This window comes from Protopterus annectens, chromosome 3.part0, assembly GCF_019279795.1.
Source record: "Protopterus annectens isolate FY-2018-M chromosome 3.part0, PAN1.0, whole genome shotgun sequence".
In the NCBI taxonomy this organism is placed as follows: domain Eukaryota; kingdom Metazoa; phylum Chordata; order Ceratodontiformes; family Protopteridae; genus Protopterus; species Protopterus annectens.
Window position 1 is genome coordinate 404,525,090 of NC_056731.1, and position 12,607 is coordinate 404,537,696.

The following is a 12,607-nucleotide window of genomic DNA, read 5'->3' on the forward strand; positions in this document are numbered from 1 at the left end:
CAACCATGACGTGGGGAAAGAGAAACACCCTGTAATGTGAACACACTGCATGCACTGAGTGTGAGCTTGCAGTTTAGATGTATATGTGCATATATACATACATAATAACTCAGGGTATAAAAAACTGCATTTATTCAGTCTAGCTACAAGGAAATTAAGCCTTCATGACTAATTCAGTGCTGCACTGCCTGATCTAAATATTTAACCAGTTACTGGAAGGTAATACCAGTGAACCATTTACAGGGTGCCTTTGTGTTCATTAGAGACATATCTTTACTCATTAAAAAATGCTGTTATGCTTATGACAAAATGTCTTTATATTATTCATTACTGATCATTTCATGAATTCTGATTGCATGCAACTTTGTGCTTTATATGCAGGCTGTACCTGGAATGGGTTTTTTGTAGAGCTGCACATTATCCTGTCATAAATAATAAGTATAAAGAGAACGGCCATTTGCAAAAACATTTCAACCTAGTCTTGTGACTGATGACACAGGCTGATATTCTAAAGGCTTATTCATTGCTGCTGAGGAACTGATGATAAGAAGTCGGCTGAGGGAAGATTCACTGATCGACACTTTATTTTAGTGGCAGTAAAGACTTCAGATTCAGAATAATAGTGGAGTGGAGTGTCAATGGCTTTCATGGGGCTGTGGGAAATTCATCCCCACACTGAAATTCTGATGTTAGTTGTTGGTTTTAGTTTATTTCAGCATGTGTTCTGCCAATGGCTTGAGCTGCAAGTGATTTGTCTTTGTAGAAACAGTGTGTGTGTGTGTGTGTGTGTGTGTGTGTGTGTGTGTGTGTGTGTGTGTGTGTGTGTGTGTGTGTGTGTGTGTGTGTGTGTGTTTGGTGAACTGACGTACTTCTTTTTCAGACTTTCTTACATAAGAGACATTTTGTTGGTGCAATAAAATAATGCAGTGTTTACACAGCAGCACTTTATGCCAATATAACATAATATCTCACTGTCATTAACTGCACCTGATCAGATATTGTTTACTTGTTTATAACAAAAAACATTTTAGTTGACATTTGCAGTTGACAACCAAAGATGAAGTGTATTATTTCATGTTGAAAATTATATGTAAGAATCATGATGTATGCCAGAAAACATAATTTTTGGTTACTTGCACGCCTGTGATGTAGTTGTTGTGATCTGACAAGGAATTACAACTAATCAAAGATTTCCTAGGCCAATGCAGCCTTGTCATACCCTCATGTAGCTGCCATAGTCACAGATGTTAGTGTCTGTAAGAAATCTCATATCAGTTGGCAAAGTTTCATGTTTTATCTAAAGCTGTAAAACTGTGGTGTCTTAAAAACTACATTTCTATTATTATTATTATTGCAGAATTCACCAATTTTCTTTGTACTTAATTTTTTAATTGTTTTTCAGGTTTATAGCATCCCTCCTGTAAGAGACAAAATGTACGATTTTCCTCCATCAAGATGTGAGGGAGTTTATGATGTTCCTCCACCATCTACAACAAAGGCAGCATATCCTGACATGAGTTGTCAGGCCATTTACAATTTTCCAACTTCTTCAGAGTTTGCATCCCAAAGACAAGGAATCTATGATGTTCCACCTGCTCACCAGATTCTACCACTGGCTAACCATCCATCTTTTTCAATGGATGCTTACGATTTTCCAAGAGGAAATCACATTACTGGACAACATAGCAGTATTAGTGGAAGAAGAGGCACAGAAGAACAAGACGGGGTGTATGATATACCCCCACAAGTGTCTCATGACCCTAAGAGGCAGCAAGATGTAACAGATGGAATAAACAGGCTCTCTATTTCTAGCACAAGTAGTACACGGAGCAATATGTCTACCTCATCTTCATCCTCTAAAGAGTCTTTCCCAGCATGCCAGGATCGAAGACTGTTATTAGATCTAGACAGAGCAATAGAAAAAAACTCACTGCTTCAACAGGCTGAAGAGGTTTCTATCTCAGAACTGTTGGTATTTGTCAAACCAGACTGGCGATCAAAAAACTTCATGGAAAAACATATAAATGAAATCCATGCAACTGTTGACAAAGTTAGGCAGTCCTTGGCTGAGTTCCTAGATTTCTCAAAAGGAGCTGTAGCAAATGCGTCCTATTTACCAGATCTCACTCTCCATAATAAAATGAAAAAGCAGTTGCAGAGACTGAGTGACTCGTACCAGATCCTGGCTCAGACTAGCCAAGCTCTAGATACTTGCAGCTGGTCATTAAATGTTCTAGTTGTTAACAAACCTCAGAGTAAATGTGACGATCTAGATCGCTTTGTTATGGTGGCAAAGACGGTGCTGGATGATGCTAAAGGGTTAGCATCTTCTATAAGTGCGAATGCAGAGTTATTGTTTCAGCGAGGATCGTGTATGTCACATTTGGAAAGGACAACTGGGAACAGTAATACAGACAAATTAATTTATAACAGCCCACCGTTTCAGACAATCAGGGAAGAAAGGACTCCAGTACAGACTACACCTGTATCATCTTTAGCAAATACAATTACAATACCTAACTTTAATATAAGTGACAGCTCTGGGAAAAGCTGGATGGAAGATTATGATTATGTACACCTCCAGGTGAGCAGACACATGCATCAGCTGGTGTTATAAATGGAAACATTGTTTTCTAACTAAGCAAAAGTCAATATACAAGGGTGTGGCTTGCATGATATTTGTTAAAGCTGCTTCTGTGTTGCTCTAATGAAAATACTAGAGGGTTCATATTAAACAGCTTATGCTCCTGCACTGATTACTGTTGCTCTGCTATGGCTAATATTTTATTTAATTTTAATTTTTTGAATGTGCTTTCTGTAAAAGTCCGTGTACATCTATAAAATTTGTTCCCACTGCTGATTTGTATTTTCAGGTATTTCCTTACAAAAGAATCTGTACAGAGACATGGCAATGCCATGTTTTTGTGACTATTACTAGAAGTAACAGTAATGCCTTATTGGTGAGGCACATATAATTAGCATCATACAGCACTACCAGCACAGCACACACAATACTCAGAATAATTAAAAGTGGCTGACCAGTTATTACTAGAAAAATTTCAGCCACTTCTGTTACAGTCTTCACTTCTGCAGTACCTCTGGTGAGTTGTACATACAATGTGCCCCTTCTGCTGTGCCTCTGGTGAGTTGTACAGTGTGCTCCTTCTGCAGTGCCTCTGGTGAATTGTACAATGTGCTCCTTCTGCAGTGCCTCTGGTGAGTTGTACAGTGTGCTCCTTCTGCAGTGCCTCTGGTGAGTTGTACAATGTGCCCCTTCTGCTGTGCCTCTGGTGAGTTGTACAATGTGCTCCTTCTGCTGTGCCTCTGGTGAGTTGTACAGTCTACCCCTTCTGCAGTGCCTCTCTGGTGAGTTGTACAATGTGCCCCTTTTGCTGTGCCTCTGAGTTGTACAGTGTGCCTCTCCTGCTGTGCCTCTGATGAGTTGTAAATCTGCAACTTCTGTAGCGCTTTGGGTGAGTTGTATAGTGTGCCCCTTTTGTAGTGCCTTAGGTAAGTTGTAGAATGTGCACCTTCCATAGTGCTTCTGATAAGTTGTACAGTGTATCATGCTTTATTCTTTAAATAACTGCAAATACTGTATTACACTCTAAGTTGTGTACCCTACCACCCAGAACAAATATACCATTGAAGGCTAGTTATTGCTTCAAACAATGCTAAGCCACTCTGAGTGCATGTGGAGATTGTCATTGCTTTTCTTTGGGGAGTATAAAGATGTTGACAGTACTGGCAACCCCATTCTGTAATAGTTCAGTTCAGTACTGTGGTATGTGTTGCACCTCATAAAATGATGAGGGAGGACCAAAACTATGCTGACCTGCTTCCTTGCTATGGAAGAACAACTCAAAAAAAAACACCAGTGCCCCAAATTGTTATGAGCCAGTATTAACAGGCAGGCTATAGCTACATTCTTCAAGAAAGCTCCTTTTAGCAGTATTCCTGCATACCATCAGTAAGGCTTAGTATTAATTATGATGACTGTGAGAAAACAATGTTTGAGATAGTTATAGCACTTTGAGATTACATTTAGCTGAAAATGATTTTGTAGGCATGTATTTTAAGTGTTTTATCCCTAGCTCTGAAGGTGGCTTTTAGCTTCCCAGAAAACTGTGGAGTTTGTTGGAAAAAATAAGGAATAAGTGGGTTTTTATGTTGGTTTATAATAATAAGGATATCAGACAAATGGTGATGTACAATACTAATGCCATTATTATTGTATAAAAAAACTCCAGCCAATGGGAGTATTTTCAGGAAGGAGGTTTAGGTCATTCGTCTGGAAGACTGGTTAGCCATTAATTGAGAGCAGAGTTAGTTTTGAGACTTTTACTCATAAAACAGTCCAGTGGCCTGTAACTTCTCTCCATGGTGGTAGCTTACACAACAGTAGAGTCCAAAAGAAGATTCCAGCACTCACCAGAGACATAAAAAATGTATATTTAATAAGAAAGGAAGAACCTCGGTACACAATAAGACCAATTTTGGCTACAATGTGCCTTCTTCAGTTATTCTTTTACACAAATTAGGGCCACCATTTAAATAACTATCTGATGCCATCACCTGATGAACCACTGAAGAGCAAATAAAGCCAGGGTGAACCAAACTAACAGTAATAAATTCATTTAAAAGTAAGAGTTTTAAAAAATATACACCTGCATCTTCTTGTAAATGAATAATATTATAATATTCATAAACAATATACTTATGTTCCTAAATCTTTATGAAAAATAAATAATGAATAGTATAGGAAAATCACAATGCATCATTCAAGCCCAGTTTGAAAACGCCCCCAAATTAGTGATCCACATTCTCTCCTTATCATCCAAAGACTGATGGTCATGCTTTGCCAGTACCTGAAAAAAAGTTTGCAGTGGGATTGTGTACTTTGTGATTAAATAAAGCAATAAACATCAGTTTGCAGTGAATACCATTAAGTATGTTTTCTCTTTATTAAAAATGTGTTTGTGTTTACCCAAAATTTGTCATAGTTTCTTTCCACTTTCGTAAAATTGGTGACACTGTTCAGCCAAAACATTTTTAAAAACATCTATCGTCATACAACACTAGCCAGAACCTATTAATGATCTTCCTAAACATCCCTAATTCAGCTCCATAAGTCATTATGAATCATACAGTAGCTTCATCTATGCTGACTTTTCTGTGCCGATACCTTTTTAGATCCTGATGGGCTGTCTTATCTACCTGCCGCCTTACCCTCAATAGAAATTTAGAATCCTTTAATTTATGTAAAACCCTGTGTTTTAAATGCTCTGATCATTTTTGATACTCTTCCGAATAGCAACATCCAAATGAAACCTCCTGCACGAGAGCAATTGCACGGCTCAAACCAAACCATACAAAAACAAATCCAATCAGCCAGCAAACTCTGACCTAGAAACTTGGTTTATTGTAGAAACATGAAAAACAACAAATAACCAGACCGGTTTCGGCTGGACACAAGCACAGCCTTCCTCAGTGTAAAAGAACATAATCAGTTGTTATTTAAATACACCCATCTCAACAGTGATTGGTTCATTCTAAAATTGTTCATTTAAACCAGGTGAAAACAATCCACCCAGTTTGACAATCCACTTCTTTTCTTTGGAATTTAAATTAGAGTGCCAACCTGTTTTGTTGGATCTGTTACTTTTTATCACATCAATAACCATAAATGAAAATTTAGCTGTTTTATGTACCAGATGATGTTTATACAGGGCATTGTTCACTTTTTTATTTTTAATATTACTTACGTGTTCAGATATTCGTAGTCTGAGGGGATGTGAAGTTTGTCCTATGTAAAAGGATCCACAAATGCAGGTAGCCAGATAAACCAGCCAGTCAGTACTACAATTGGCAAAAAAGTTAAGATCATAGACCGTGGCACAATTCTTACTGGAAAATTGTTTAGATTTACTTACTTTGTCACAATTGGTGCAGTGGCCACATGGAAAACAACCGGTCAATGGTTCACCCGTCAAGGTGGTCTGTAGGTGCTGTCCCAAACTGTTGTCATGAGAATGTTTGTAATGATTAAAACAGGAACCTAGGTTTTTCCCTTTGTGAAATGAAAAGAGACATCTGTCTGGTATGATGCTTGCCAATTCTTGGTCACATTGTAGTATGTTCCAATGTCTGTGTACACTATGGATTAGAGTATCCGAATTCCTGGCATAGGTGGTTACAAACCTAATGGGTTGTGGGTCTGTAGTATTGTGCTCTGTATAACTTAATACACCAATTGCTGGCTTGCAGAACATGCCCCATCCTGTATCCCCTGGATCTGAACCTGTTGGTAAGATCCTTTCTCTGTTCCTGAAAAGAAGTATCCTGGGAACAAATACGCTTGAGTCTAATAAATTGAGATTTGGGAATGTTCCTAGCAATATGTGGTGGGTGAAAGCTGGAAGCATGGAGGACGGTGTTGTATTCGGGGTACTTCCTGAATACAGAACAAATCCTCTTTTCCTACATGAATTGAGTTTTGGGTATGTTTCTGACCATATGAGTTGGGTAACTACTAGAAGCATTACATACAGAATTCTATGGAAAACATTTTAATCTAAATAGTATGCTGGAATGAACCATTTCCAAACAACTGTTTTCCCTGATGTCCAACAAACTAGATTGTAATTGTACACTCTTAAAAACTTTATACCTGATTCAGTGTTATTCAGAAGATTCAAAAACTCCTGCTTTGTCCCTTGCCACAAAACCAGCAGTCATTCAAAAATGATGCCATGCAAAAATGTGAGTGTAAAAGATGTTAGTAAAGTCATGAATGTAAAGTTCCTCAAATAAACAAGAACAAGATATAAAAAGATCCTGATGTACTGGAGCAATGGAAGCCTCATTGGAGTAACCTTCAATTGCAAATAATACTCTTTAGTACACTTTCTCAATGTATTTTTCATTAATATCAGTTCCACAATCTCCACTATAAAGTGCTGAAAACATTAAACCGTTACCAGTGCCTCAGTGCCCATAGGCCTAAATCATGTAGAATATTGGTATAAAGTGCTTGTCCAGGCAGTGTACACATAAAACTACCCATTACTATTTTGACTTCAGTAAGCCTCTAAAACACTCAGTTGTATCTTATAACCTAGACTTGGCAAAGGACAATAGTGGCTTCAAACATGCTTCTAAAAGATCAGAAGTGGGTTCAGTCAGTGAGCCCTTGTCAGCTACAATGGGTCTACCTGGGGATTCATGTAAAGATTTATGTATATTAGATGAGATATAAAATAACTGAGGTCTGGAATTTATTATTGGTAATTCTCTGCAAAGATCAGATTAAATCATATCAAAATCCACCCAGTAGTCCAAAAATTCCACAAATTGTTGTTGAAGAAAATCTTTAGACTTGTGTGTTAAGGCCATATCTCATGATGATGCATCATACCTTTCAATTGCTTTCCCTCATATTTTTGGTCTGTTTCTCATAAAATTTGTGGTTTTCTGGCAAATCACTTAGGACTGAAGTCACTACATAACAGCATACATTTGAATTTCAGACTTCATATCATTCAGAAAATGCATGCTAACACAAATCATGTTCCAGCAACTTTCTAAGTTTGTAAGAGCAATGTTTAAAATCTGTTCTTATCTTTGCCCCCCCCCCCCCATTATTTCAGGCTTAGTACAGATCTCTTGTGCTAAGAGGTTGCCAGGTATGTGATATATTCATGATTACTATATCCACTTCTTTATCTGCCTGCATAGTAATAATGTCATTATTCTGATTCAGTTCCTTCAGTGCGTCTTTTCCATGCACACACACACACACACACACACACACACACACACACACACACACACACACACACACACACACACACAAAAACACTCTGTAGGAAATAAGTATGTGATGCAAAAACATTTTGATTACAATAGTTAAGACTTCAGTGAAGCTCCAGACCACAACCAAACTATTCATCCAAACAGTAAACAGCCTCCACATAACAGTGTCCTCTGATGCTCAACTAAAAGAGAGAGCAAAACACATATTAAAGGTTCTGGCACACATGCACAAATGAAAGTAAATATAAATAAATAATATAACTGCTTTGCTCCCAGTTTTAATGGTTTCATCTAAAGAAAGGTTGCAGCTCATATCTTGGTTAAACAGTCTGCTGGTGGATTTTTTTTTGTGTGTGCGCTGGCCACAGGAAATGGTGAATCTTCTCAGTTTTATTGCTCATTCCTGTGTTCCTCCTGAAATATTACAATTGACATAGTAGCATTTCCTAACAAATAGTAATCAAGGGTACATGTGACAGGGATCAGGTGTCCACTTACGTACTCGAACTGAGCTTTGAAAACAGAGCTGTAGGAAACATTGCATTGTTATGACCATGTGCTATGAGTTTTCCTTGTTCTCACATCTCCACAAAAAAGTGTCCAGTGCATGTCCTGCATCAGGCAGATTTCTAAGTGAAGCATCCGTAAGCCCAACTAGTATTAAAGAGGAATATTCAGCTAGGTAGTAAAATTTGACATGACTTTCATATAGTTAACTGACTTTTAAGTCTCAAGGGACTTACATGGGATGGCCCTAATTGGAAGTAAAGAGAGAGAGAGGATGAATTATGGAGTTGCCAGCTCTGTTCCACTCCACTAATGCAAAACAATGTCTTGATCCACTTATCCAACCAGAAAAAAAAATCTTTAGGTGGAGAATCACAGTTGTTTCAAAGTCCTATGAGTCCTCCCAACCAACTAAAATCATCAACATGTCTAAGGGTCAGCTCCTAGTATTCTCTCCTGTCTGTCTGATGAATCTGGGCATCATGGGGCAATGTAGAAATTGCCTCATGTACACAGACAACCCTCTCCTCCTACCACCCAACACTACAACCTGTGAGAGATGCACTTATCTAGCCAAACTTTAGGTAAAGCTCTCTCCAACCAAGACTGAACATGACATTCAAGAGGAGAAGTTAAACACTTGCACCATACGACACTTATCACATAGTCTCACTAAATCTACACCACCAAAATCCACACATAGAAACACAAAACCATTCATGGAGGCTCTCAATAATAATCTTCCCAAGCAACAGAGACCTCCAAAGCAGAAACGCAAGCAACTTCCACCCCCCAACACAACCCAAATGACACATAGCCCACAGACTCAGTGTGCCACTCAGTCACAGCCAATAAGGCAAAACAACGTATCCAAAACACTAGTCATAGGTGACTCTATAGTCAGGCACACTGATGTCCCACTCACCAGACTAAACAAGGAAAAGATTACTGTCAGCTGCCTGTCAGGTGCCAGGATCCACATAACCCATGCTCTCAGTTCACTCCACAACAAGTGCAAATATGACTCTGTCATTATCCATGTTGGTGTGAACGACCTGAGACATATCTCCCTGGACTACATGAAATGAGACATGGAAGAGCTTTCCGATCTTGTAGCCCAGGCAGGTATGACCCTAGCCCTGAGTAGCATTCTGCCATCACCCAGAATGATACCGCAGTACAAGGACAAAATGAGCGACTGAGTGACTTCAACAATTGGCTAAGCTTCTGGTGTCATTCTAAGGGGATCCAGTATTTGTCTGCTTGGGATGACATGGTCGACAGACACGATGCTTTGCCAGAGATGGCCTGCACCTGTCACCCCTGGGATTCCAGATACTGGCTAAGGCTCTTGCCACCCCTGTAGTGCCTTTTTTAGGCAAGTTTCAAATGACAAATTCACCACCATAACAGGAACCAGGCAAGCAAAAACTGAAGGTAATGCTACTCAATGCTAGAAGTCTAAATCTCAAAATGAACTCAATTGAGGCACTCCTTAAAATGGAGAACATCGATATCTGTGCAGTGACTGAGACCTGGTTCAAGGCTCCAGAGAGCACCCCTGCACTACCAGGTTATAACTCATACCACACTTTTCAGCCATGTAACCTGGACCGGAACACCAAAGGTGGAGGTGTGTCCATATTCATTAAGGATATCCACACCTCCAGGCTAGTTGCTCAGCATAATGCATCCGAGGTTATCCAAGTGCAGCTAACTCTGGGCAAAACTGCAATCCAAACTGTAGCTTGCTACAGATCCCCCACCATGCCCCAGGATTCTCACTCCTCTTTACTTGATGTACTGGAAAATATTAGGGTTCAACCAAATGCCCTAATAATGGGCGATTTCAACTACCCCACCATTAACTGGGAAAACTACTCATGTACCAACTCCTTCACACAACGCTTTCTGGAATTCATAAACTCCAATGCCCTTGATCAACTTATCCACAGCCCCACTAGGGGCAACAATATCCTAAACCTAGTCATTGCCAACATGAGTGACTGGTGTTCCACACCTGAAGTCAACTCCTCGTTGGTCCGATCTGACCATAACCTAATCACCCTTGATACCCACATCCTGCCCCCATCCCCCATTAAGGAAACCATGGTAAAAAATTTCTCCAAAGCCAACTTCATGCTTCTTAAGACAGAAGTAGTGAATTTCATGGCACCCATGCAGATGGACAATACAGTTACGACTGCTGAATCCTACACAAATGCACTCTATAAGCACTTACACGAGTGCATGGATCGTGCTCTCCCAAACAGAACCAAGATGCTATCCTCCAAAAAAAGGAAGCCAATCTGGTTGTCCCCTGCCATAAACAAACTGTACAACAGAAGGAAGAAATTGTTGCAAAAGAGAATAAAATCCCATGAGTGGAGGAGCTCCCTAGTCAGCCTCAGTAAGAAGCTGAGATCCCTTATAAGATCCTCCAAAGCTAGCTACAAAAACAAAATCGCCACTGATTCTAAGGACAACCACAAAGCATTCTATAGCTATGTCAAGAATCTCAATGGCAACACCCAGATGTGCTCTGAGTTACAGCACAACGGCATGAAAATTACAGAATCAACCGATATTGCCAGCATCCTGGCAGATAGGTTCAGTGCTAAATTTACCCCCCCCCCCCTTCACCCCCTAAAGGGCGCATATGTATACAGGAAGAATGCAGAGTCCCTGTAATCACAACTACGCAGGTAAAAGCTGCACTCTCTAAAGCCAAATACACAGCATCCATAGGACCGGACAACATCCCAGGCTGCATTTTACATGAACTTCAGAACAAACTGGCTCCCCACCTAAGCACCATGTTCAATCATAGCCTCACATCAGGCTTTGTGCCCACTGAATGGCATACAGCAACAGTTATCCCACTCCACAAAGGGGGACCCACCACTCATCCCAGGAACTATCGCCCTATTAGCCTGACGAGCCTGGTCTGCAGGACCATGGAACGTATCGTCATGGAACTCATAAACAAAGACATTGGTAACCTCCAAACTCTGTATCCCACCCAGTTCAGGTTTGTGAAAGGCAGATCATGCCTCCTGAACCTGATCGACTTCTTGGAGTCACCAAAGCCGTAGATGAGGATGAGGTGGTTCACACAGCCTATCTTGACTTCGCCAAGGCTTTCGACACCATTCCCCATTCTGGAATTATAGCTAAACTCACTAAACTAGGTATAAATCCTTACGTCACAAGATGGGTTACCAACTGGCTCACTGACAGAACCCACACTGTAAAAGTTGCACACTCCAAATCTGACCTCAAACCAGTGACAAGTGGAGTACCACAGGGTTCAGTCCTGGGACCTCTCCTGTTTGGTACCTACTTCTCTGAAGTACAGGCTAACACAGAAGGCCTCTGGCTAAAGAAGTTTGCAGATGGCTGCAAACTAGGAGCCATAGTCAAGTCCCCAAATGATGTGGAAATCCTACAGAAGTGCCTCGCTGAGACAGATGCCTGGTGTCAAGCCATGGCCTCAAGCTCAATGCCAAAAAGTGCATTGTCATCCCCTTTGGTAAAAACTCTGTACCCATTTACTACTACATAGACAGCAGTCTACTTAACACCAAATGTGTGATAAGAGCCCTTGGGATGCAGGTGGACAGTGGTCTGTCCTTTGAAAGTCACATCGCCACAGTAGTCAGGAAGTCTTCTACGTGGCACACCTCATCATAAAAGGGTTCTCATCCAGGAAAAAAGAGGTAATTGTTCCCCTCTACTCGACATCCATTAGACCCATTATAGAGTGGATGGGAAATAGGAAATACACCCCAGGGATCACTTCGGTGACTCTGCTCGACAGTGGCATAGGAAAATAATGTTCTTGAGTGGCGTAAGCCAGGGAACCTTGTTGGCTAAGCTTATGTAGGCCCTTGGGCTGATAGCGTAGTACCTACCTATGAACCTATGAACATGGGAATTAAGCAGCTTATCAATTTTGTTACTTCAGTACAAGACATCAGTATCCACCAGTGTTAATAACCTTATGGAAACAGGATTGTTTTCATATCTTTAACTTCTTTATAGGGCCTTTTACCCTGTAGCTTAATTCCTGTTACTTTGAAACATGTAAAGATATTTTCCCTACTTCAAGCACATTTTCATCTGGATCTAAATTTTGGCATTCACCATCTTACTCATTACATAAATTTTCAGCCCTCAACAAGTAATCTTATCTTATAATTCCAGCAGTTCCTTCTTGTTTGATGTACTACATGTTGTGCCAGTTTTGGTATTTACCTTTTTGCATTTCTTACATGACCGGATA

The 12,607-nt window shown here is 40.1% G+C and overlaps 1 protein-coding gene across 1 annotated transcript in view; it reads left to right on the top strand.

Moving 5' to 3' along the window:
* The window catches only part of NEDD9 (neural precursor cell expressed, developmentally down-regulated 9), a 240,101-nt gene that overhangs the window by 198,168 nt on the left and 29,326 nt on the right, over positions 1–12,607 (top strand). Inside the window, exon 5 of the mRNA XM_044064852.1 lies at positions 1,403–2,584. Coding sequence (XP_043920787.1) covers positions 1,403–2,584 — 1,182 coding nt within the window. The remainder of the gene's footprint in view (positions 1–1,402; positions 2,585–12,607) is intronic.